Source organism: Typopeltis vanoorti, chromosome 11 (genome assembly GCF_054136105.1).
Source record: "Typopeltis vanoorti isolate ZY-2024b chromosome 11, IOZ_Tvanoo_1.0, whole genome shotgun sequence".
Taxonomy (NCBI): domain Eukaryota; kingdom Metazoa; phylum Arthropoda; class Arachnida; order Uropygi; family Thelyphonidae; genus Typopeltis; species Typopeltis vanoorti.
The window spans coordinates 121,192,261-121,217,697 of record NC_143559.1 but is presented as its reverse complement, the minus strand read 5'-3'; the positions used below and the strand labels follow the sequence as shown (position 1 = coordinate 121,217,697).

Below are 25,437 nucleotides of genomic sequence, written 5' to 3'. Positions count from 1 at the left end.
ATATATATATATAATATAATATATACACGCTCTGTCGAAAAAGAAACCGAACTTTTCGAACATAGAAGAAACTAGTGGCGCCATCTGTTGTATCTTTTTTTGTCGAAAGCGGCAACTTTCATTAGTGTTGTATCAACTGTCTATGACATTTGTTTCATTAGAAGCTGAGTTATAGTTCCAAGAGTGACAGTGTGTTTTGACGAACGGTCGGAAATTGAGTTTCAAACAGAGAGCTGTGATTAACTTGGTAAAAGTTTTACCGAAACGTATCAAATGCTTCAAAAAGCATACGGTCATGAATGCTTATCCCGTAATCAAGTTTACGAGTGTGGTTTAAGCGATTTCAAGGTGGTCGTGAGATGATTGAGGACGACGAAATCAGGCCGTCCAAAAACTCGACTGGGCGAAGTTAACATCCAAAAAGTGCGTGATTTCAACAAAACCAAAAATCGTCCGTAAGATTGATTGAAGATGAATTGGGGATTCCAAAATCAACTGTGCACAAAAACAACTTGTTCCTCATAAGTTGAACCGACGACCAAAAAATGTATCGAATTGAACACTGCAAGGACCTCATTAAAACCTCTCGTAAGGACTCAACCTTCCTTGAAACGATCGTTACTGGTGACGAAACGTGGTGTTTGGAGTAGGAGTCGGAAACAAAGCGCCAGAGTGCTGAGTGGAAACCGCCAGAAGAAGGGCACCTGAAAAAAAAATCGCTTGGAGAAGTCAAAAGTAAAGGCAATACTAATTTGTTTCTACGATTACAAGGGCATTATCCACAAAGAATTCGTTCCATCTGGCCAAAAGGTCAATGGTGAGTTTTATTTCGAAGTTTTAAAGCGATTGATAGCGAGAATTCGTCGCGTACGGCATGAGTATCGTGATGCAGGCAGCTGGTCACTTTGCACGATAATGCACCATCTCACCGTTCGAACATTGCGAGACAGTTTTTGAGCAAAAAACAATTTGCGTGTTGGATCACTCGCCGTAGTCACCTGATTTAGCACCCTGTGACTTCTTTCTCTTACCCCGACTTCATTTGCCGATGAAAGGAAAGCGATACGACACCATTGAAAACGTTCAAGCAGCAGTAACCATGACCCTCAATAGTATCCTAAAAATCGATATAAAAAACTCATTTAACGAATTAATTGACCGTGCCAAACACTGGATAGAAGCTGAGGGAGAGTATATTGATTGAAATAAATCATTTGAATAATTATAATTGGCCCGTGTTTTATTTTCTATCAAACGTTCGGTTTCTTTTTGGACAGAGGGTGTATAATATAATTTTGGAAATATTTTATAAGAGAATTTTCCATTACTTTGATGTAATTCTGCCCAACAGGCCCTGTTTCTATTCTCACGCATTCATTTTTTTGGGAGATGGACTGAGTCCTTGACTCTTTATCCCTTCGTCTGATGGAAGAAAATGTGTGGATGGGTGTTATTTAACCATAAGCTCTGGTCATGGCTGGGTAACGGCAATAGCTGAGCCCCAGTTAAAACTTCATTGGCTTCGTACAGCATTGCCATCCATTACCTCTCCCATCAATATCACGCATTAATTCTAGAATGTTGGTCATTCTACTATAAACGTTAGTTGGCTAAACTATATTTGCATATTTCTTTAAAATATTTTAAAATAACTTATTATCCACAATTTTTCAATGAAATGTTGAGTAATTTTACTATTATATATTAAATTTTTACTATATTTTATATAGTAATATGATATTTATATTTAATTAAAATGAAAAGGAAACGCTTCCTAAATAGACCATTTAATATCAAAACGAAAGAAACTTGTGCCACCTTTGCCACGAGCTGTCCTCGTATATGCGATATTTCAGAGTATGACAGTTCTAACAATGGGATTTCCTACCAAATCCCTAATAAATTAGTTCCTTTATTCCCTCTCAATTTCCAAATCTGAATTTGGAAATTGAGAGGGAATAAAGCACTCTTAAATAGTTACGTAGAAAACGTGTGATGACGCACGTGACCAAGTATTTTGCATATACGCTGCGTAAGTGGCATCTGTATAGAGGTTCTAATTCAGTACCCGGTATGTGTATAATCTTTTTTATAACTTTGATGAGACCTTTCAGCGGAGTAGTGGTGAACTGGCTGCATTAATTCGCCGTAAAGCCTCCTCATTGGGGTGGGGGGGATTTTATTATTTTTTTTAAGATTTTATTTTTAAGTAACTTATTCATTGACTACTTTCATGATAGCTCGATTGTTTTTAACAATGTTGACAAACTTAGGCAAGCTAGTTTAATGCGTTTTAGCTGAGTTCATCAATTGCGTTTATATGAAATTGCTTATAACCATTTTTAATTTAACATCCATTTTTAATTAGCATCCTCTCAGTAAAAATTACGATCAACGAAAACGGAAAAAAAATTCCGTCATTAGTATCAGTAACCACTCTTGGATTTTGAAACTTAAATGTAATAAAAATTATATTTAAAATGGTGTATTATGAAATTAGATTTTTAAAAACAAAAATTTGAAAACTATAAGATTATTATTTAATTTTTCGGAAAAAAATTTAAATAGTTCCTAATATTTATAGGAAACTAAGAAAAATTTTCAGTTTGGTTAGTTTCATTGTGTAACAAATAATTGGATTGCCAACGACTAGCTTATGTATAGAAAAATTATAGTAACAATCTACATCTCAAAGATACTATCAAAACTGTATTATTAATACTAATAGAGTTCAACATATTAATAAACTTACTTTTTAACATGAGAAAGAAAAAAAAATCAAGGCTCGAAATTAAAATTCACACTAATATAAGGAAACTGAGTCGCTTCGATAAAGTACGATTATAAAGTTTTTTTTTTTTTTTTTGGCTAGATGGGTGAAGCAAGAATGCTTTACATATTCCTCTTTAACTGTAGAAGAAAAATGTATGGATGGGATGTTATTGAGCTATAAGATCTGGTCTTAGCGGGGTAACAGCAATAGCCGAGTCTTAGTTAAAACTTCATTGGCGACAGCATTACCATGTATTTTCGTATTATAAAGTATTATTATTATTATTATAAAGTTGAGGTGTCTGGTGACATTATTATAACATCGTAGAAGTGAGCTAGATGCAGAATTTTTTCCCACTTGGTTAGAATATAAAAACAAAGGTTGGTCGATTGGTAGAGCCTCTGCTACTAATGGCTCAGCAAAGTTAAGCAAGCTTGAGCGTGGTTAGTAGTTGGAAAGGAATCAATCGTTCGATGCTGTTGGCACACTCTCCTTCGATGAGTCTTTGGACTCCCTGGAGGTGTTACATAATAATAATAATAATAATAATAATAAAATGATATGCTTGCGATTTAGTAAAGGAATAAATAAAGGTCGAGACTGGTCTGGATAGTGATTCTTCCCATAATGCATAGCAAAATACACATCCTGAGAGAAAATCTGCTTTGTGTGATAGGATAACGATGGGAGTCTCTATATACAAATAGAAGATATTCCACGTGCAAGCTTTATTGAATAATGGATTAAAAGAAGAATCTACTTTACCAATCGTCAAACTGAAATCATGAACATTCTCATGTTGGAGTAATGAATGCACCAACAATCAATTAGGAGATTCATTCATTCATTCATTCATTCATTTCGTATGGTGTTTCAACGGCCGTGAGCCCCTTTTACGGGGAGGTACGGCGCCACTTCAATTCCTACCTCTTATTTTTTTATCCTGGCTGGGGACCGACATAGCTGACAATTCAGACCTATGGTTAGAGGGATTGTCTTAAGCATTCCTGACTGTATCCGTGTGTGTTCACGGGGTCGGTTTGTCTGTTTGCGGGATGAAAAAACCCCAGATAAAATGGGGGAAAAAACCCTGCTGTCCACCCCAAGACCGGCTAACTTGGCTATGGCAGATCCTTAAGCTCCTCACGCCGTCGACGGGAATCGAACCTAGGACACTCCTTCCCTAGGCATATGATTGCGAAGCGCACAGTCACTAGGCTACCGCGCGGACAATTATGAGATACGTTCACATGATGAGAGATCAGCTGAACTAAAGTTAGTTTATATTTCATATTTTATGCAGAAAAAAAAAATCCTATTTAGCGTGATTAAGTTATAAAACATCTATCGGTTTTCTTATTAGCAAATTATTTATAAAAAAAAATTCAAAAATTATAAACTAAAATGAAGATAAGAAAACAAATCAGGTAGCAAAAATCTACAAATATTTTCTGTTTTTTTCTCATTATATTCTTCCATCAATTATATCGACTGAAGGATTATAATACACACATTTATTTCCTATTTTATAAACGCCGGCTAACTTTTGTAAGCAAATAATGAAAAGTGTATGAAGAACGTACCCACACATTCAACAAGAAACATCACTAGATAAAGAGCCTCTGTTGTATTCAACGCAGGCCTGTAAGGGAAAAAAAAATGAACACAAACAAGTGAAGAATGCTGATAATGACCTTTCCGTAGACAGATTAGTTTGGCGATACGTTAATCACGGATCGCCGATTTCAATTACAGATGTGGGCAGAAGTAAGATCCGAAATGTCGGAGGCTTCATCATTTCCTATTCTTTGCGGTGTCTCGTAGTCATGATGGCTGCATAATAGATCCGAGTTGGTGACATGAGCTCTCTTCGAGGCTAATCTATTGAATTTCTCGGCGAACTCTGTCATTTTAAAGAAGCTCAAACTGCAAACAATCCCAACACACGCAGAAAGACTATGGAACGTGTCATAAAACACAAGACAACTTTATTTGGAAACCCTAATGCTGTTTTCGTGTAAAAGGTCTTGCGATGCCTTAAGATCCCATTTCAAATGTTATCAGTTGCAGTCTTTTCTTCGTTGAGCCTGGGACGTACAGTCTGGCGACTGCCTTTGGGCTGACGCATGCTCCAAACAAACAAAATACAGAGCGAGACTTGAAATGTAGTAGTTTCTTTTTTTTTTTTCTTTACCTCTTTGTGCATGCGTTTCAAAATTTCGTGACCTGTTATCTCACAAAGCTAAGAATAGAAACAAACATACTAACCTTCTATCTGCCGCTAGCATCCTTGAAATATTATTACCATTCCACATCTGTGAGGATGGACACAAGCCTCCTCTATAGATTCAAAGGCGATAACAAAAATTATAAAGAAAAGATCAATTCTAACTTGCCAAAAAGAATTAAAGTCTGTGGAAGCAGTCCTAGTAGGCAGTCCATAAATTAAAAAAAATCTACACATACAGTCCTGCTCATTAACCTTAAAACAAATTAGGTTTATATCTTTGCGTAATATTTAGTGCAACTCGTATTTCCACTTTTCTTGCTCTTCCAAATGGTTGGTGTCCCAATTTATATTTTTCTTATTATTCTATGTTTTACATTCCTTTATCATGATTAAAAAGGATCCTATTTTGTACATCTCTTAATTTCTGCTCTGATCAAATTTTAGTTTTTCCAAATTGCCCGTGTCTTCCTTTCTATAGTAGGGTTAAAGAGTTTGGAATTTTTTCACTTCCCTTTACTTCTTTGAGTTTAATCTGATTTCTAAATATATTAACTTTATTAAATTCATTTTATTTACTTATTATATTATACTAGTTATTATTATTATACTAGTTATTACTGTCAAAAGATTTTGTGTCATTTCTCATTTGAACTAAAAAGAAATATCTTCATAAGGTTTTGCAAATTATTTAAAATAATTATTTATTTCTAAAAAAAAAAGGTGTTTAAATAAATCTGATTTTATTTTTAAAAATATTAAATAACACTGAAATTTGTAAAAATTAAATATAAATTTAAAATATACAAGATTATTTATTTAGTTTAATTTAATTTAAATTTAAGGTAATAAGTACACTGTGTATCACAAGGATAAGTCCTTGGTTCACTGTTATTCAATCTGTACATTAATGATATCGGGAAGGATTTGACAGGCGACATGAAGCTATTTGCTGATGATACAAAGATAGGTCGGGTAATCAGGAACTGCTGATATGCAGTACTTGCAGAATAATTTGAATAGGCTGGAATTGTGGGCATGGGAAAATGGATGTCAGTTCAATGTCAGTAAATGTAAAGGCATGCACTTTGGCGTGATTAGATATCCAATGTCGTATTATATTGGTGGGATTATGCTTGAAGAAACTGATGAGGCTAGGGATATCTGAGTGTTAGCAGATACGAAGTTGAGGGCTCATGTAGAAAAGATTGCAAATACAGCTTAAAAGATAATTGCAATGCTGAAACGAACGTTCACATGTAAAGATAAGGATGCTATTTTGCCTCTTTACAAGGGCTTGATAAGACCTCATTTGGACTATTATGCGGAGGTCTGGTCTCCTGGTTTCCGTTGTGATTCTGATATATTGGAGAAAGTGCAAAGGGGAGTGTTAAAAATGATATCAGGATTGTGGAATACTGATTGTGAAGACAGGTTGAGAATTTGTAGACTGCAAACACTAGCAAACAGGAGAAAGAGGGGTGATAGGATTGAGACTTACAAGCTTCTGAAAGGGTCATACAGGATTTCAACTGATGGAATTTTTCAATTATGGAGAGTGGGGAAAGGACGAGAGAGAGAGAGAGAGAGAGAGAGAGAGAGAGAGAGAGAGAGAGAGAGAGAGAGAGAGAGAGAGCATCCTTGGAAGCTGAGAATGAATGCCGCTAAGAAAGGGTTGTGGGCTAGATTTTTCTCTCATAGAGTGGTGCGAATGGCGAACCACATCCAAACGCAGTTGGAATGAACTGGCAAATAGGATGCGGTGAATGCAGGTGGTGTGAATGAATTCAAAAAAAGGCATGACAAGGACTGGTGTGGGTGATGGAGGCCTTCCTTGCTGAGTCTCTGACTCACAGGAGGTCTCTGATAATAATAACAACACTAATAATGACAATTTATTATACAGAGTATTACTCTATGTAATAATTCTGTTTTCCTTTCCAAGGAAGGTGGAGTACTAATTGTTCTTTCCGTTCGTTTCTTCCTGTACAGTTAATTTCTCTTCCACGGTGTTCCAAATCATTCGTGATCTGTGCCTTCCTCCTTGATATTTTCGCTCTTTCGCGTGCTTGGTCGTCAGATAATTTCCAGTTCTTGGCATTCAATTTCCTCCCATCCTTTCAAGTTCGTTAAACCACTGACGCTGTAGTCTTCTTACTTTTAGTATTCCCAGTGATGTTTGTTTATTCTATCCATCTCTTCATTTTTACTGCAGGGTTTTCTTGTTTTAGCTAGCAATGTCCTTTTAAGTTTCATTTGCACAGCTAGTATTTTAGATGCTTCTATTTTTCTCTTAGATGTTGAAGATTAGTTCTAAACAAATATATCATTTATGTCTTTTTTTATTCCGCAAAGGAAGTAGGCTGTAAACTCTAACCCGTCCCCTTCTGCTGCTTTTTTTTTTTAATCGGTTGGCAGCTGTTTTCAACTTCATCATGTTTGGAAGATAAGCGCGACCTCTGGCTGTTATGCATAAACCAAAGCGATGGGATGATATACGACCACGCCATTTCGTGTTCCTAATCCTATTCAGTATTATTGAGTGGAATTATATGAGCTCAATTATAGATTTTTCAAATTTCATAGGGCTAAACATGATTTTAGGAAGAAACACGTTCTACTCACCTGCCCTTTAAGATCGACTAGCTCTGGGAAGAGCTGAACAAAAACCTAAATACGTTCCTGTTCCTCTAATTTGCTAGAATCGAACCAGTAATTGTCTTTCTTCTGGCGATTTAGCATCATCACATTATCATTACATCGCAAATGTAGAATAATAATAATAATAATAATAATAATATTTTTTTTAGAGCTGCATTTTTCCAATTCTTTTTGTCACACATGCTCTCCATGTTTTGAGGATTCACACCTTTCCCTCCCTACCTCAGTCGCCAGTGGACTCGCCGTTAGGTCACGGGAACAGATGGAGTTCTTCGCTGTGTGATGTTTCCCAGATTGTCATGCTCGCAACATGGACGGATATTTTTCCGACTGACACGTGCATTGCGGTGGGATATTTGAATAATGCTTTCCTCCTCATCCACATCCAGCAGACGACGACACACTCAGTAATAAGCTTTTTTTCCCCGCAACTGTCAGCGAACATTAAGCCGTCATGTCGATACGGAATTGTTAGTCGCTGATATTCCTCGAAGGTAGCAACACCGTCGCAATTACAAAAGCTGTACACAAAATACATGTTCTCGTATTCTTTCATTGGAATACATAATTGTTATTTATGGTTAGCTGTACAATAATAACTGAATATGACATTCCTGGCTGTATATCATAGGTATAGGTACGTTGACTTACGTATGAACAGGACACGCACGGTGCGGAACATTGCCTAAACTCAGCTACAAAAAATGACAGCAATAGCAAAAATTTAATAGAACTTGACCAATTCCACTACTAAATCTAACAGCAATGTCAGGACTAGAATCACGATTTTCAAAACCTGTTTAAAAATGAATGTTTAAAAATGAATATATCATATCAACCCGAATTCTTATATTTAGACAAGAGGTGTTTTATTTTCTGGTGTAAGATTATTGTATTATTTATTTCAAGTTTACTAAAAAATTTATGAAAAAAACTTTTTTTTTTAAGTTCGATTAAATAAATATTTCATATTATATAAAAATTAATAAAAAAATAAATAATATAATAAAAATGACAACAAATTCTATAGTTTTCTTAATATTATTATAGGTTTACAAACTTTCTTGTTCAGGAGATAAAATGTGGAGGCCATCAAAGAAATAAGATCATTGTTTACATTTCTGTCCGACTAAAGTTCATATTTTTTTTACTTTAGTTTCTAATAATTATATATTCTAAAATTATTCATATTCTGATAAATTTTGAAATTTTAAATAAATCCTAAAAATAGTTTTTTTTTCTTTTCAAGTTTCGTATAATGATAGCGTTATATTATGAATATTTTACTTATAATGATGCAGCATATTTTTTAAACATTACGTCATGCGCAGAACTGGTAAGATTAGAGTTTAGAACATCTATTAGATACCGATATCTATTTAAACATTACGTCATGCGCAGAATTGATAAGTTTAAAATATCTATTGGATTTCTATTTCATATGTTTCGAAAAATAATTATTAGTGTCATCGAAATTAAAGGAGATCATTCCAACTGTGTATATCATTTAAAAGAAAACAAGTATTTTGCTGAGTAAACAGTTTCCTATTAAACACGATTTTAACTAACAGATAGACTCTAACGTATCTCCATATCATCCCCGACATCCACATACAATGGAAACAGAGTGATCTTGTTACATGCTTTCTTACCTGCAACTTTGACCACTGTATACGTCCGATACATCTCGGAGCATTTCTCCAAGCCAATTTGGCTCCGTATACTAATTCGGTTTCTCGAAGTTCATAGGTTCCTCTTTGTTCGACTTCGGCTACCACTTCAGCCCATCGTCTTTGATGGCTGGCAGTATTGTACCTAAAAAAATGCACACGAAAAAAAAATTGCGATGATAAAAGGAGAAATATTTAAGAAACTTCAGATACTTAACAGACATTTCTTACATTAACTATCCTTATCATAAATACATGTTGAGGTTTGACTTTAGAGGACTAACTGAGTCCTTGACTCTTTGCTGAGAGTGGGAGGGTTGCTAATGTTATGTCTGCTAGAATAGATTTTGGTCTTCTGTATTTTGAGAAGTCTTGGGATGTGTAGTTGCAGCTTGACGGTTTATTTGATTGGAGTGGTTGTCGATAGTTGTAAAAAACTTTTCGACGGTAGTTTTTAGGAAGGACCATATGTCTGGTATCTTGGCATCGCAATGCAATTGATGATTTCTGATGAACCAGAGAGCATTGACTGCCATCCCCAAGCATTTATTTTGAATTATTTTTAGCTTCCTGATATTCCTTTCAGTGGTGTGTTCCCAGGCTGGTGAGTCATTGGTTAGGAGAGGTCTTATCACTGTTTTGTAAAGTAGAATTTTGTTATTCATGTTATGTCTTTGACCACTTGAGCAACAGTCTGATTGGCTTTTATGGTAATATAGTCTGTGTGCATCCTGAAGTGCAGGCGTTTATCTAGTTGTACTCGTAGGTGTTCGGCAGAGGATTGCCAGGATATAGGTTTCCCAAAATGTTTACAGCTTCTATTGAGTTTGCTTCTTCTAGTGAAGAGTACTGTAGCGCTTTTTTCCGGATTGATGGAGATTTGCCATCTGGCGAACCACTTGTAGAGTTCGCTGGCAGCAATTTGGAGTTACTTGATGATTAGTTCCTGATGAAGCAATCTATCTATAACGATTGTGTCATGAACATCGAGCGGTGATAGCAGGGAGCATTAGGAAGGTCTGCCATATTGAGAGGGATAGCAAGGAGTCTTGGGGGACTCCTGCTGGGATTCTTAATGTAGATCTGATTTCGCTTATTTTTACTCTGAATTTGCGATTACTGAGATAGGATTTGATTAGAATGGTTTGTAAATTAGGTCATAGTTGATAAGGATGAGTCTGTCTGAGTCTGTGTGGCAAATTCTTGTGATTCTAGTATTTTATTATTCAAGCCGTTGGCGTTTCAGCTGATAACCTGTAGTGATATGGGTCTTTCAGTCGTACCATTGAGAAGCGCGGATAGCAATGTTTGAGTGTGTTTTAGAATGATTTATTTCACTTCACGAAAGAAAGTTAGTTCGGCTGAAGTCTATCAACATTTTTACAATAATGTTTGTCACGCATGTGATGTTATTAGACTTGCTTGCATGGAAACAGTTGTTTCCAGTGGTGGGTTTTTGTTGGTTGATTCATACTAGCGTAGGTTGAGAAGGAAATGTATGCAGCCTATATTGTTAGTGGGGTGTGCCCCCTCCCCCATACAATTAGCTGGTTGTGTTCTCCGTTTTTGGCAGAAAGAAGTTGAGCGCTTGTCACGGTATTTCACACGTCGATAATCCACCTTTCAACAACGTTGAGCATGGCAAAATCGTTGGCATCGATGACATTATATGCTTGTGTTTCAAAGATTCTGTTTTCATTGGGAGAAACGTATCAAATCGCAATGCATGAACTTAAGACTAAAATAATTTCACATAACAATCTTTCTCGCGGGATAATCCAAAATGACTTCAGACAATTACGTGATTTTATTTTATTATTATAAATTTAAATATTATAAATTAAAAAAGGTGTATCTTTAAATCCACAAATGTTTATTTTAATTTTACAATTATAATTATAAATTCTAATTTTTATTTTATAATATTTTAGTTATAAATATTTTAGATACAATTATTTAATATACTTTTTTTTAATAACCATCTACATATGACCATTCATAGCAAAGTAAGCCAGTCGCAACTCTAAACGTGATGAAATAATATACGGTTGTTCAGCTGCATTCTATTAGATACAGTTGTCAATTCATCTGATAATGAACTAACAACTGTATATATAAATTTATCTATAAAATATAAATATATAAATTTAAATATATAAGTGTATAAAATTTTTTCTATTTATAAAAGAAATATGGAAAAGGTTCATTAAGAGAGTCAAAGAAATATTTCCTTTTATTTTTTCACAGTGATTACTAATTATTAAACTCGTGGCTCCACCTACCGTTTAATGCTTGTATAATACTGATCGAAGAATTGTTTGGCATGTAGGAAGACTTCTTCTTTTGGGCGAGCAGTTGCAGGTGGTCTTTTAGGAAATGTTGACATTAAGGAACCAGTGCATACTGATGATGAGCATTTTACATCCTGTGGAATGAATGAAAACAAACATACGGAGAAATTCTAATAAAAAAAATTAGCATGTTCATATTTTTATACGTCGATTTTTATCTTTATAAGCTGATGGCAATATCCATCACTTTAACTGTATTTAAAAAAAGTAATAATTTAATTTAAGGTAATACAATGAAGGAGGTGGCTGTGTTTACTATGGAAGATGTTTTGTTTGAAACGATGCCCTGAAATCCGTAGACAAATACTACGAATCTTACTAAGCACCTATACATATGTGGCTGATCAGGTACACGATTTCATGGTAGCTCCCATGAGTTCCCAGATGGAATATGTGAGTTCTAACATTGCTGGTATTTTTGAGAGTCGTTCGCCAACGACAAGACAGCAACTTACAGGTATTAATAAAACTGGAGAATTTGCCAATTTGAATCTCATAGGACTTTTCTATAATTACGTTGATCTAGAGATCCGGCGTTGTTTGAATCCACCACCACCGAACACCTGATATTTAGGGAAAGTACTCCTGAAGAAGATTCACAGCAAACCTCCTGCTATGTTCAAAGGTATTCTACAGTTCATGTCACGGAACATAGCAGCAGTTCTGTCAGCAAGGACATTACGAACTATTAAAAAACTATATTCGATTCACTCTAAGAACGAGATATATTTATGAGGGTCGAGTCTCATACTGACATAGCAGACATTTCCGTCGAAAAGTGTCTTACCACCGAAAAAAAATTCTATGAACCGGGAAAAAAAGTGCAATTGGCAGATATAATATACTCGCCTTTATCTGGCTTTACATAATATTAATTAACTAACTGCTATAACTATAACCAATATATATCTCAAAATCCTGTATTTAACTTTTTTGAAGATCTGGAAAGGCACGAGAAAAGCTGTTCAAAACACTACAACTGTCTTGTGTAAATGGTCGTTATATCGAGTACTTTGTAGCTTATATTTACGAGTTGTAAGTCAACAGTTAGAATTGTTGAAATATATGAAGACAGTGTGATATTAAACCAGGTGTAAGATAAAGTTGCATACAATCTCCACTGTTATTCATCATCTAAATTTATATCAAAATGTGATATGTTAATCTTAGCTTTTTACTTTATGCACATGATGTTATACTTGTAAATAAATCCTGTACAAGTCTGCAAGATTAACTATTGTAATAAAATCAGTGTTTTGTTATTGCTGATGTATGAAAATCAGCAATAACAAAACAAAGATAGGCAGAAGCATTGAAAATATCAACTGCGTTGTGAATGGAGAATCTATAGAACAAGTGAAACATTTCAGCTACTTAGACACGATTTTTAGTGAAGATGGTAAATTAAATATGGAAATAGACAACAGAATCAACAAAGCTGGCATGGTGGGAAGTCGACTGAATATATTTATATGAAATAAGAGAGAAATTAGCCAAAACACTAAATTAGCTGTATACAAGACAGTGTTTAAACCAATTTTAACTTATGGATCTGAGAGCTGGGTCAGAAGTAAAACACTTGACCAAAGACTGGAGACCGCAGATATGAAAGCTAATATCAAGTGGTCTGGTCACTTAAACAGAATGGGAGAGGAACGTCAGTGAAACAGGCGTTTGATGCTACGGTGGTAAGGAAAAAAAAAACATAAGAGGACCACAATCTAGGTGGATTATACAGTTACAAGTGCCTTATAGAAGCGTAAGACCTGATAATTATTGGAGTCTTGACGGATAACAGATTAATTTGAAGGAAAACTGTCGATTGGAAGTTAGTAATGATGTAAACTTTTCATGTAGTACTAGCATAATATCTTAACTGACACACGTGTTGCAGTGTATGAGAATACAAAACATGCGAAAGTATATTAGTAGAAAAATATAAGAGAAGCATATGCGTAATGAGCACAGGTTGGCGTGGTCAGTAATAAAGAAACATTCCCTAAGTAGCTACATTCAGATTATGCGAATGTAGATTTGCTATTTAGCAGTTGAGTGATTAACACGGTCATAAGCTTTTAATTCGAGAGTGTTTTTGATTAAATCGTAAACTTTCGTCGAGTAAGCTTTCCCAATATGTTACGTCTATGAAGAGTAGAAAGAAGTTGCTCGGTAAAGATTCTTTCCTATTAAAATAATGAACAAATACATTAGAATTATATTTATACTATCCGGTTTAGTTGTAGACCAGACTGTATAAGTAAATGAAGATGTGAAGCCAGAATATATGTTATATGTTCCTAAGCTGGTTTGCCCCTTTTATGAAAAAAACAAAAACAAAAACAGACCTTATTTATGATAAAGTAAACAAAATTTGTCGTGCTACTTTTGAATATTGAAACCACTAGATTTTAACTCGTTGAGGGATGATATCTATCGATCAATTTTTGGATGGCTGCTTACTTACATTAATTGGTAATCGAGGTGATTTTTATTTTGTTTAATTATTTTAACATAAAGGAACCAGTATAACAGATTGCCCAGGTCATGTCTTTAAATCATCTAGCCATAAACATCGAATTCTTACTGCTTCCTCGTTTCCCAAGAAGCATTATAACTACGTTAGAAAAGATAGTTCTAAAGAAACTGTAATAATATGGATATAATCATTCTAAAAACAGTCAATGGCAAAAGTTATTACGAATATCGCTGATCATGATGGTGGCAACATCATCACTAATTTAAAAATAAATTTTCTAGAGATGTCTAATATAAATGTCAGGATTTATGGAAACACCTATATTGCTTCAGACGTGAATGACATAAATAACAAAGTCACCTGTTGAATGACTAGAGAAATCTGTTTAATAAGTCTAGACCAAACAGCATTAGATACCTCGTATTATATATGTTTGCTTTTTTCGATGATTCATGTCGCTTAGAAATATTCTAAGCGACATGAATCTGTTTTATGACTGAAGATGGATATTATTTCTGTTGCTATGTAGATTAATTAGTACTGAGCCAATATTAATAATCGAATCTATATATATATATAATATATATATATATATATGAATAATTCGCAAAAAGTCTAAGCTAAGTTCATTTGAAACTTACTATACAAAAATCTATATAAAAACCAATATTATATATGAAAATATTTATAAAAAATAAATAATAAAATGATATTTTTAAAATTTTAAAATTTTATTTCAAATGAATTGTTTAAATTTGTATGAACATAAAACACCTTTTTGTATTTAATAATTATTTTATATGTTAATTTACATAACAGTTATGATTATTGATTGACAACAGATCTGGACTCCATACTTAGTCCAAATGACTCCGTAATAATAGCAGGAGATTTCAACTCAAAACACACATCTTGGTACAGCTCATCTACTAATACCAAAGGTCACACACTTTTCAACTATGCAATGCTCAACTCTATTGTAGTGACCGGCCCTACTGAGCCCACCCATTTCAGCCCTTCGGGTGGCTCGGATGTGCTGGACATTGTCATCTTTAAAAATTTAAGATACCAATACAAATTGGAATCAGTCAACGAATTATCTTCTGACCACAGTCCAATAGTGCTTAATCTAGGTTCATCAGATCAATTCTCTCCTCTGCACACATTCATACCATGGGACAAGTTAGCCAAGGTTCTTCCTGATCATATTGGTCCGGTACCCAATATCAGTAAAAAGGAAGAGATTGACACAGCAATAAATAACTTAACTATACAAATTCAGAAAGCAATTGAATCAGTCAGACAATCCACTGCCTTCACCCCAACTAACCGAATCCCTGAAGAAATCATGGATCTAATCAGAGCAAAAAATAGAGCCAGGAAGAGATACCACAATACCAGAGCCCCACAAGATAAAAAAGTATTGAACAATCTAAACAGGCAGGTCCGAGAAGCTCTTCAAAAACACAGAAACCAACAATGGGAAACCAAATTGACCAACATTAACATTGATGATCATTCTGTATGGAAATTCTTAAAAGCAATCCGCACCAAAAAACAACTCATACCCCCTATCCAAACCAAGAAAGGAACAGTTCACAAAGATGAAGAGAAAGCCGAGGCAATAGTAGATAATCTAGAATCTCAGTGCAACCCATCGTATACTAATTTAAATATCAACCTTATATACAAGATTCATCGTCATGTTAGGTCAACCTTAAGACAGAACAATGTCAACTCAGAACTTATCACTCCTACTAATCCAACAGAAATGATAAATATCATCTCCCATCTAAACAATAAAAAAGCCCCAGGACCGGATGGCATAACTAATAGAATAATAAAACTACTTCCAAGAAAGGCCATAGTCCATCTCGTCAACATTACAAATGCCATCTTTAGATTCCAGCATTTCCCTTCTACATGGAAAACAGCCACAATCATGCCACTGAAGAAGCCAGGAAAAAATGCTCACCTACGTGAAAGCTACAGACCCATAAGCCTATTATCCTGCCTCGGAAAGATAACAGAGAAAGTGATCCTCTCAAGATTCCAAGCAGAAACAGATAAGTTAGGAATTTTGCCTAATGAACAGTTCGGCTTCCGTAGGGCCCATAGTACATCCCAACAAGTGCACCGGCTGGTAGAAATTATTACTAAAGGTTTCAACTGGAAACTCAATACAGTTGCCATCTTCATCGACGCAGAGAAGGCGTTTGATAAAGTATGGCATCAAGGTCTTCTCTACAAACTGATAAAATTTAATTTTCCAGTCAGGCTAATAAAGGTAATACATTCTTACCTGAAAGACAGATACATGCAGGTCAGGGTAGGCGAAACGGTTTCGACCAGACGCAGGATCTCGGCAGGCGTACCTCAAGGATCTCTTCTGGCACCTCTACTGTTTTCAATATATGTAGCAGACATCCCTCTGAACCCAAGAACAACATTCACTGCATTATATGCAGATGATACTGCACTGATGGCAAGATCACTGAGCCCAAAACTGGCAACTAAAAGATTACAAAATAGCATACACACCTTAGAAAAATGGATGGCAGACTGGAGGATCCAAGTTAACCCCCAGAAAAGCTCAGCCATACTGTTCACTAGAAAGAAAATTCACACCATGGAGGATATTTATTTATTGGGAGTAAAGATTCCATGGCAGACTGAAGTTAAATATCTTGGAGTGATTCTTGATAGTAAACTCCTATTCAGCAAACATATTAGTTACATTACCTCTAAGACATCCAACGTCTTAGCACAGCTCTTCCCTATGATCAACAGAAAAAGTAAACTGGATATGCAAACAAAATTAACAATCTACAAGATGGCAATTAGACCGGTTATCACTTACGCATCCCCAGCTTGGAGCCACACCGCAAATTCAAACATTCTAAAACTTCAGAGATTACAGAATAAGAGCCTGAGGATGATTCTGGATGCCCCCTGGTACATAAGAAACACCCAGATCCATAGAGAAGTTAATATCCCTTATATCTCTTCCCTTCTCAAAAATCTAGCTGAGAAGTTCTTTACCAAGACAAGTAACCACCCAAACCCTTTAATCAAGGAAGCCTCGGAATATAATGAAGAAGAAATCAACAAATATAAAAGACCAAAGTCTATCTTAAGTTCAGCTGAACACAACTAACTTCACTGCCCTCAATGGGCGAGCATAAAGCTCACAAACATTCCATTTAAAGTCCTACCATTACAAGACAAAGGGGAATATGAAAAGCAATTTTGCTTCACCCATCTAGCCAGAAATGTTAATGTTAATGTTAATGATTATTGATTGGGCGGGAATCAATCGACCGTGAGATGCGGTGATTGATTTTCAATCCAATACCCTTGGAGGGTAATGGATAGCAATGCTGTAGCCAATGAAGTTCTAACTGAGGCTCGGCTATTGCTGTTACCCTCCTGCCATGATCAGAGCTTTAATTAATAGCCCAATAACACCTTATCCCTACACTGTCCACTACAGATAACGGGGAATATGAAAAGCATTCTTGCTTCGCCCCTTTAAGCCAGTCCTTATAAGGATGATTATTGATTGAAGGTTAGGAGATGCTGTGATTATTATTATTATGATAATAATTGATTTGGACAGATGTGTACGATAAACATAGAATAATCATTTGCGCTGCCTACTTGGAAATGTTCGAAAATTTTACAGAATGTAAAACTTGGCCTTACACTTATTTTTTTAAATGCTAACTGGGCTGACAACTGTCTTTAATCCTAGTCAGAAATAATTGGGTTCTATTATTTGGTATTCCTTTTTTTTCCCAGCACTGCTTAAGTTATTTAAATTTTAAAAACAGATGTCACCGCCATCATTTCAATTCTATCATCACTCGAGAGTAGACAAATTTCCTTTTTCGTTGAACTAAATCTTCATCGTTTTATTTATAATGTAATACTGCGTATCTCCGCCAGGTGGCTCTGATTGTTATCTAATTAATCGTGCCAATTAATGAACATCGTTGATTTCGTAATTAATGATTTCGTTGCTTGGCATGGGATGGAGATGACAACAAGCGGAATAAGAGAATAAACTTCAGTCACGCTCGTTTGGCACACACTTCACAAGTTGACCTCGCGTTGCCGCTGCCAGAGAGCATGGTACGGGCAGCAAGATGATGCGTCACAGGTCACATCATGGGTGTACACGAGCAGATCGAAATCTGAAAAGTGATGTCAGGAAGATAAAAGGGAGTCATGGTAAATTGATCTCAGGTGTCCTTTTTAAGCAATCTAAACGGATCCGCGACCCCCCCCCCCCGCCCTTCAGATTGCTAAAAACGAAGCAAAGCACTCGTAGTATAAAAAGGAGGTTTATTTCTTATATAAACAGTATTATATACGAATTGCCTATTTTGTCTTTAGCTCTATACATTTATGTCAATACTGCTGTTGTATGATGCGTAAGCTTGACATTTATGAAATATTTAAAAAAGTTAAATATATCTTATAAAATTTAGGGTTAAAAAATTAATCATATTAAATATCTCTAATAATTAATTAATAACTTCATTTTTTTACGTTTATAGATAAAAATTCTGAAACACCATTAATTTATATATATATTTATAATCTTTATATGTAATATAATATTAATAATTTTGTGTAATATTGTATGATGGAACACGATCATTTGTGATGTCAAGATAGTACGTAATCATTTGTATTTGAAGACTTAGAAAACATTAAAATTACAATAACTATCATTACTCTAAAACGATTGCTGTGTAATTTGAAACTATTGTTGAGGACGTGGCGTCATTTTCTCCATAGTGAATTATGATCAGATAACATATTGATTAAGATGATGTTTACATGCAAGACGTTGCATTCCAGTGGAGTCTAGCATCTTTTTTTCATTCTCATGATAAGCCTCGATGTAAGATCTCCGATGTATTATGCTCTGTTTCATATCCACTATAAGAAAACCAATCTGGAAACCAATTCACAGTAACAGATATTTACATGCTCAATTTTATTATTATCGACCCAAAAAACTAGAGATTATATCAACATTAGGGGCTCGAGCCTGCATTCTCATCACTAAATATGAAGAATTAACACAAGAACTGATATTTCCAGAGCATTCGTAGCTCAGTCGGTGAGGAAGTCCTTTAATTGGAAATACCCGGGTTCAAATCCCGTATTTAGGATTCGAAGGACCTGCATCAGGACTTTTCAACTGAAGGTCAGTTGGCTCTCATACCAGATATCTGTAGATATAAAATGCTTATCCATTCGAAGGAATGGCAAACCGGCTGCATTAAAATTGCATGAAACCTCTAATAGGAGACTTCACCGGCCTTGGACTGACAAAAGACTTTGACTCGTACTCACATTTCTTTCGGCCACTTTTAAGGATGGCTATGAAGTTTATTCCTTCCACAAATAAACCCCGTAATTCATAATAGCGAAATGGCTCTCTCCCGTATATTAGTTCCATTACAATCAAATAAGTGTCACATTCACCTCTTTAATCAAACTATAATCTTTACTTCGACGAGTGAAACCAAAATATGGCCTGAAGCTCTAACATATTTATCTCATTTGGAGGGATTGTAATGTCCTATATTACTGACAAACAGAAAAAAAAATCCATAGAACAACATACACATGAACACGTTATATAACATTACATACGGGAGATCCATGCTCTCAACTCTATCCAGTAATGTACTAAATCGTACAGAGTTTATATTCTAAATCTTACACCGATGTTATCACGAGACTGAAAGAAAATATTCCAATCCACTAAAATAACCCAACAGTTCTGATGTAACGTCATGGCCCTACTTAGATGCTAGTTCCATTCCATTTGTCTAAATTTCACTTTAATTTAGGAAGAAAGAACAACCAATGAGATGTATTGCGGTCACTGTAGGTCCTCTCCCTCATACTTTTGGAAGCAGTGCATAAATTATTTATCAAATTGTATTCTATGAATGTCAATGTCAGTTAAAGATTAATTTTTCCTTCGAGGTTTTTCGCTGACATTTAATAAAATCAGGGATCTTCCATATTCGCAGAATATTTGGTTGTCTGTCTCTCCTCCCACCCACTCCTCTCGGATTAAATTTATAGATCATCATTTTCTGTGACTTAGGCTATTTGTCTGATTTCGGAATAGCTTCAAAAGTAGTCAGAGCGTAACGATTCTCTAGGGGAGGGAGGAGAGGGTTGGTACAACCCTAACGGCGAATCATTACTAGAATATCCCAGCCTAGGGTTCAATCGATCTGTTGAACTGGACGAAAAAGAATGACAGATGACAAACGATGAGATCGACTCGGATCGAGATGGAGGATATGGATTAAGGAAACCCCTTTTATGTTCTTCGGAAGAGGTCAAATGTTCATGAGCGAATACTCTCCGAAATGGGCATATATTTTTTCCAGCAGACAAAGAAACGAAGTTACAATGAAATTCTGTTTGCTTAATGGCTTTAAAGCAGCACATTTGTGATGTCATTACGGCAAAAATTCATTTCCATTGGTGCCATAAGTTTTCACACACACACACACACACACACACACACACACACACACACACACACACACACACACACACACACACACACACACACACACACACACACACACACACACACACACACACACACACACACACACACACACACAGAGAGAGAGATTCATATTCTATTCCATTCAAATGTAATTATCTTTCTCTTCCCTTTTCTCTGTATTTCACATCGAACCGTAATCTGGCTAGTAATAGAAGCTCAACACCAAAAATACTACATTCTTACACTTACCTGCCTCTCCTTAAGTCGCGAGGATTTACGTCAACCTAAATGGCAACTAATGAAAGAAACTTTTACTTCAACGTCCCCTGACCTCCGTTCGCTTGGGACGCTGATATTGATTGCACTCCTATGTACAGTCTCCGTTGGTTTCTTTCGTCATCAATTAGGAGTCAAAGGCTTAATGCCTTCGAGGAGAAAAAGAAAAAAACTGGAGACAGTTACCAAATAAAGTATCTGACAGACGACGTTATCAGGATTTTTGAAGGGGATTGCTTTCTGCCGACCCCAATTTTAAATTTCTCTGTAATTTTTTTATTTTGTTTTAAAAAAAAAATAGCTGCTTTAAATTTGATTTCTAGAATCGACTGCGAACGGGTTTCTACAACCCCCCCTCGCCCCCGAAGGAGAGACGTAAACCCTCATGATAATAGAAGGATTTATCGAGTCTGATGTGTATTGATGATTCTATCTCCTTTTTAGTCACACGTGAAAAAGTGGTGTCGCTGCTGTTTTAAATTAGTCCTTTTTTTAACTTGATAAGTTCAAAAAAATATTTACATTGCGTATTTGTTAGATGTATGTATACTGATAAGAAGCTAATAAAACAGGTGTAAAAATTTCGAGTTGTATTGACATCAAGATACAATCAGAAAAGTACCGTTTTTAGAACTCTATTTACTGCGTTGCCATAGTGATGCTCGAGGGAAAACTATAAGTTTTAGAACTGCATGTTGCATGTTGTCATAGTGACGCTCGTAGAAATATGCATTTTCAAACTTGTGTTAAGTGTTGCCATGGTAATATCTGTGAAATTTAGCCACATTTTATAGTTCGGTACTAAACAATTCACTGTAAAAGTTTTCGATCTACGTTATTGCGAATAAAAGCTATATTCATCCTAATAAAAAAAAAAAACATGGTTTTACAAGCAAAAATATATAGTAAAAATAAAAAGAGAGCATATATTTTTGATTTTGAAGACGAAATACCTTATATTTTTCAGATTAATCATTATATAATAAAAATAAAAAATACGTGTTGCAGTGAAATGAGTGTTTAAACATTAGACAGAGCGCACCATCAGATATTGACAAGTCCGACTACCAGGCGCATTAGATTTACAGCTGAAAACTTCATTATATGTCAAAAGACAATAAAAGGAAGTGCTTTAAATGATAAAAAAAAGTGTTCTCTGGATTAAGGAGTGTTTTATGGTCTCTTTGATGGACGCTAGAATTGTATGAACATCTTTGAACAAGAACTAATTTTACTAGATGACCTTATGGAATATACTACATTTCGATGGAACCAGACTCTTTGCTCCATGACAGCTTTTTCTTTCATGAATAACTTGCTAGGCATCGATGGAAAAAGAGCAAGAAACTCCTCCTTCATATCTGACATCGATCTGTACAGTAAATACATCTGGCTTTGAACTTGTCGCTCTGATGGATTTGGTGGGTAATATGCTGACTTTAAATATTTCAAAAAATCGATCATTTAATTTAATCGATCATCGAGTACTATTTAATGATAGAATTATAATACGTTTATAAATAATAATATAAATAATATAAACATTTTTAATAAATAAATATTTTATTATTTTTTCTTAAAATTCAGAATTTAATTTAAATATAGCAATACACCATTCATTTATTTAAATATGATTATATGATTTTTGTGTTTTAAAATACCGGTGATTATATATATATATATATATATAATAACGTCCAGTGTTCAGAGCCCTCTAGCGAGTTATGTATTTGACGAAACACACCAATATTTGGTAGACGTGCACAGTGGAACATGGGGATTCGATTTAACGAAAAAAAATTACCAAATTTGGTAGACGTGCACAGTGGAACATGGGGATTCGATTTAACGAAAAAAAAATTACCAAAAGTCGCCAGCAGGGGAATTTTTGGCGCTGTTTACAGAGTAAAATGCATTGATTTGCATTATCGCGTTTCTTGTGTGCGATCATGCAATACCTCTGAGATTTCTTATCATTCGTAAACGAACTGCTTTTCGATGCCTCTTACTTTACGTGAGCGTGCTTTGTTAGTCAAACTCTATTATCAGTGGAACAATAATGCCAGTGATTGTCGGCGTACGAAAAATTTACGAAAAGGACCGATTAGCGTAACAAACTTACGAAACCTGATTCGGCGATTTGAAACTACTGGAACTCTAGCAGTGCAGGTAGGCAGGGGACGCAAACCAATCAATCACCAACAAGTTGCAACTGCTATTGTGGAACAGGAGATGACGAATGTGCAGGGTACCAGCAGTGCACGAGCAATATCCCGGCAAACGGATATCGCATACACAACGGTGTGGAAAATCCTACATCAGATGTTGAAGTTTTACCCCCAAAAAGTCAGTCATGTTCAAGAATTGCGCCCTGGTGGTACGACCACACGAATCGACTTATCTTTGAGATTCTTAGCGCTCATGGAAGTGGATGATGCATGGCCGTGGCAGATTTTATGGAGTGACGAAGCGCACTTTTATTTGAACGGCGATATTAACACACGCAACTGTCGCATTTGGGCTGCAACTAATCCGCACGTGTGTCTGCAGATGCCTATCCACTCGCTCAAAGTTACAGTGTGGTGCGGATTTACGGCATCTTTTATCATCGGTTCATACGTTTACGAGGAAAATCGCCAAAATGGATCAGTGACCTCTTCCGTCAATGGTAACAGGTATGCCAATATGCTACAGAACTTTGTGGTTCCACAACTGCAGCAAAGAGGATGTCTCGATTCGACCATCTTCATGCAGGATGGTGCACCACCCCACATCGGACTTCAGGTATAGCGTGTTTTGCGACAACAGTTCTCTGACAGAAGAATCATTAGTCGTGCATTTCCCACGCCATGGCCACGGAGATCGCCTGATCTCGATCCTTGTGACTTTTGGCTGTGGGGATTTCTTAAAAGTATTGTGTATCAAGGATATGCATCCGATATTCCAACTTTGAAAGATCGAATAACGTTACACGTGAGACAAATCAATTCCGATATGTTGCGAGCCACTGTGGAAAATGTCGTGCACCGTATGCAGTTCCTGGAACATCAGAATGATAGTCATATTGAACCTCATTTGTAATTAACAATAAACGTCATGAAATTGATGTGTGCTGTCTCTCATTTGCCATTTAGTCATTCATAAGTCACACCTACTAAAATTAATTTGGCAGCGCCAAAATTTCTCCTGTTGGCGACTTTAGGTACTAATTGTTTCTCGTTAAATCGAATCCCCATGTTCCACTGTGTACGTCTACCGAATATTGGCGTGTTTCATCCAATTTACTCGCTAGAGGGCTCTGAACACTTGACGTTATTTTATAATCACCCGGTACATAAAGTTCGACTTTGACATTACGTGTGGTGATTATCGAATAGCTTAATGAATATATTGAGAAAATAGAAACGATTTTTACTTCATAGCTTTGATCTCTGAGATTAAGAAATTCAGATAAATTTTCTCGATTTCATATCAGTTCCATTGCTTTCATTTGTCTTAATTGCGGATGGGCAACGCTGTATTTTAATAAAGTTTTGAGGATCTAGATCAGTTAAGAGCAAACTACTGAGAATTTGGGAATCATAATTTATTGACGTAACGTCGCATTTATATAGTCAGGTGTTTTGGTTTCGTAGCTGGAAAGAAGAATTGGATTCCAATATGAGATTTTTCCTATTTTTATTCTGGTTTATCGCGCGGAAATCTGGTAATTGAAAGGACGGGTAATCTGAGTGGATGAACATCAGAGACAGTCATCGAACATGTAAAGTGGTTAGTTACTTGATCAAACTCCTCTTCTCTCATACTTGGGCTGCACACCTTTAAGCTCGTGTTTCTCTTATCACAACACTTCATATACTTCCTGATGCTACCACGGATTATTTTCTTACCCTGCAGCCAACCGTTTAACATCTGATCCTTTTAAGTCTTAACAAAACACACTTCGCATTAGCAGTAGTCAGTAGTTATTTAAAGGACTTAGTTCAAACTTCTGAGAAGTCCTACTTCTTAGAGACAGAGAGGCGTCAACAAGACCGCGGGAGAGTAGAAGAAAAAGATAAATTCAGAACAAGAAAGAAAGAAAGAAATATTGGCAATGAAAGAGAGATTAAAAAAAGCGAGAAAAGTCGAAAAAGTTAATGGAAAGGACGCAAAAGATTGAAAGAAACATAGAAAGACAGAAAGTGACGTGAGAGAGCAAGAAAGACTGTAAAAAACAAAGAGAGATGAAGAAAGCAGAAAGAAACTGCAATACATTTTACGTGTAGTTTATCGTAATTTATCACACTGACGGATCAATATGAATACTTCTATCATCTGGTCGGGCTAAGTGATAATAATGACCCCTTTTAGGCAGTAGGAGGAAAGATTCTTCGGATTTCTTTTTGTCGGGAGACGTGAAGGGAACTTTCCTCAGGTCACTGAAATGTTTACAAAATCAGCGTAT

General features: G+C 35.6%; 1 protein-coding gene across 3 annotated transcripts in view; it reads right to left on the bottom strand.

Annotated features, from left to right (window-relative positions):
- The window catches only part of Nos (Nitric oxide synthase), a 271,860-nt gene that overhangs the window by 125,513 nt on the left and 120,910 nt on the right, over positions 1–25,437 (bottom strand). For 2 of the 3 annotated variants that reach the window (XM_090400097.1, XM_090400099.1), the window contains exons 3-4: positions 11,614–11,756; positions 9,314–9,476 (exon numbers count right to left, since the gene is read on the bottom strand). In XM_090400097.1, the coding sequence (XP_090256223.1) occupies positions 9,314–9,476; positions 11,614–11,756 (306 nt within the window). Of the gene's footprint in view, positions 1–9,313; positions 9,477–11,613; positions 11,757–20,963; positions 21,273–25,437 lie in introns of those variants that run through there. The other variant, XM_090400100.1, reaches the window with a different exon arrangement.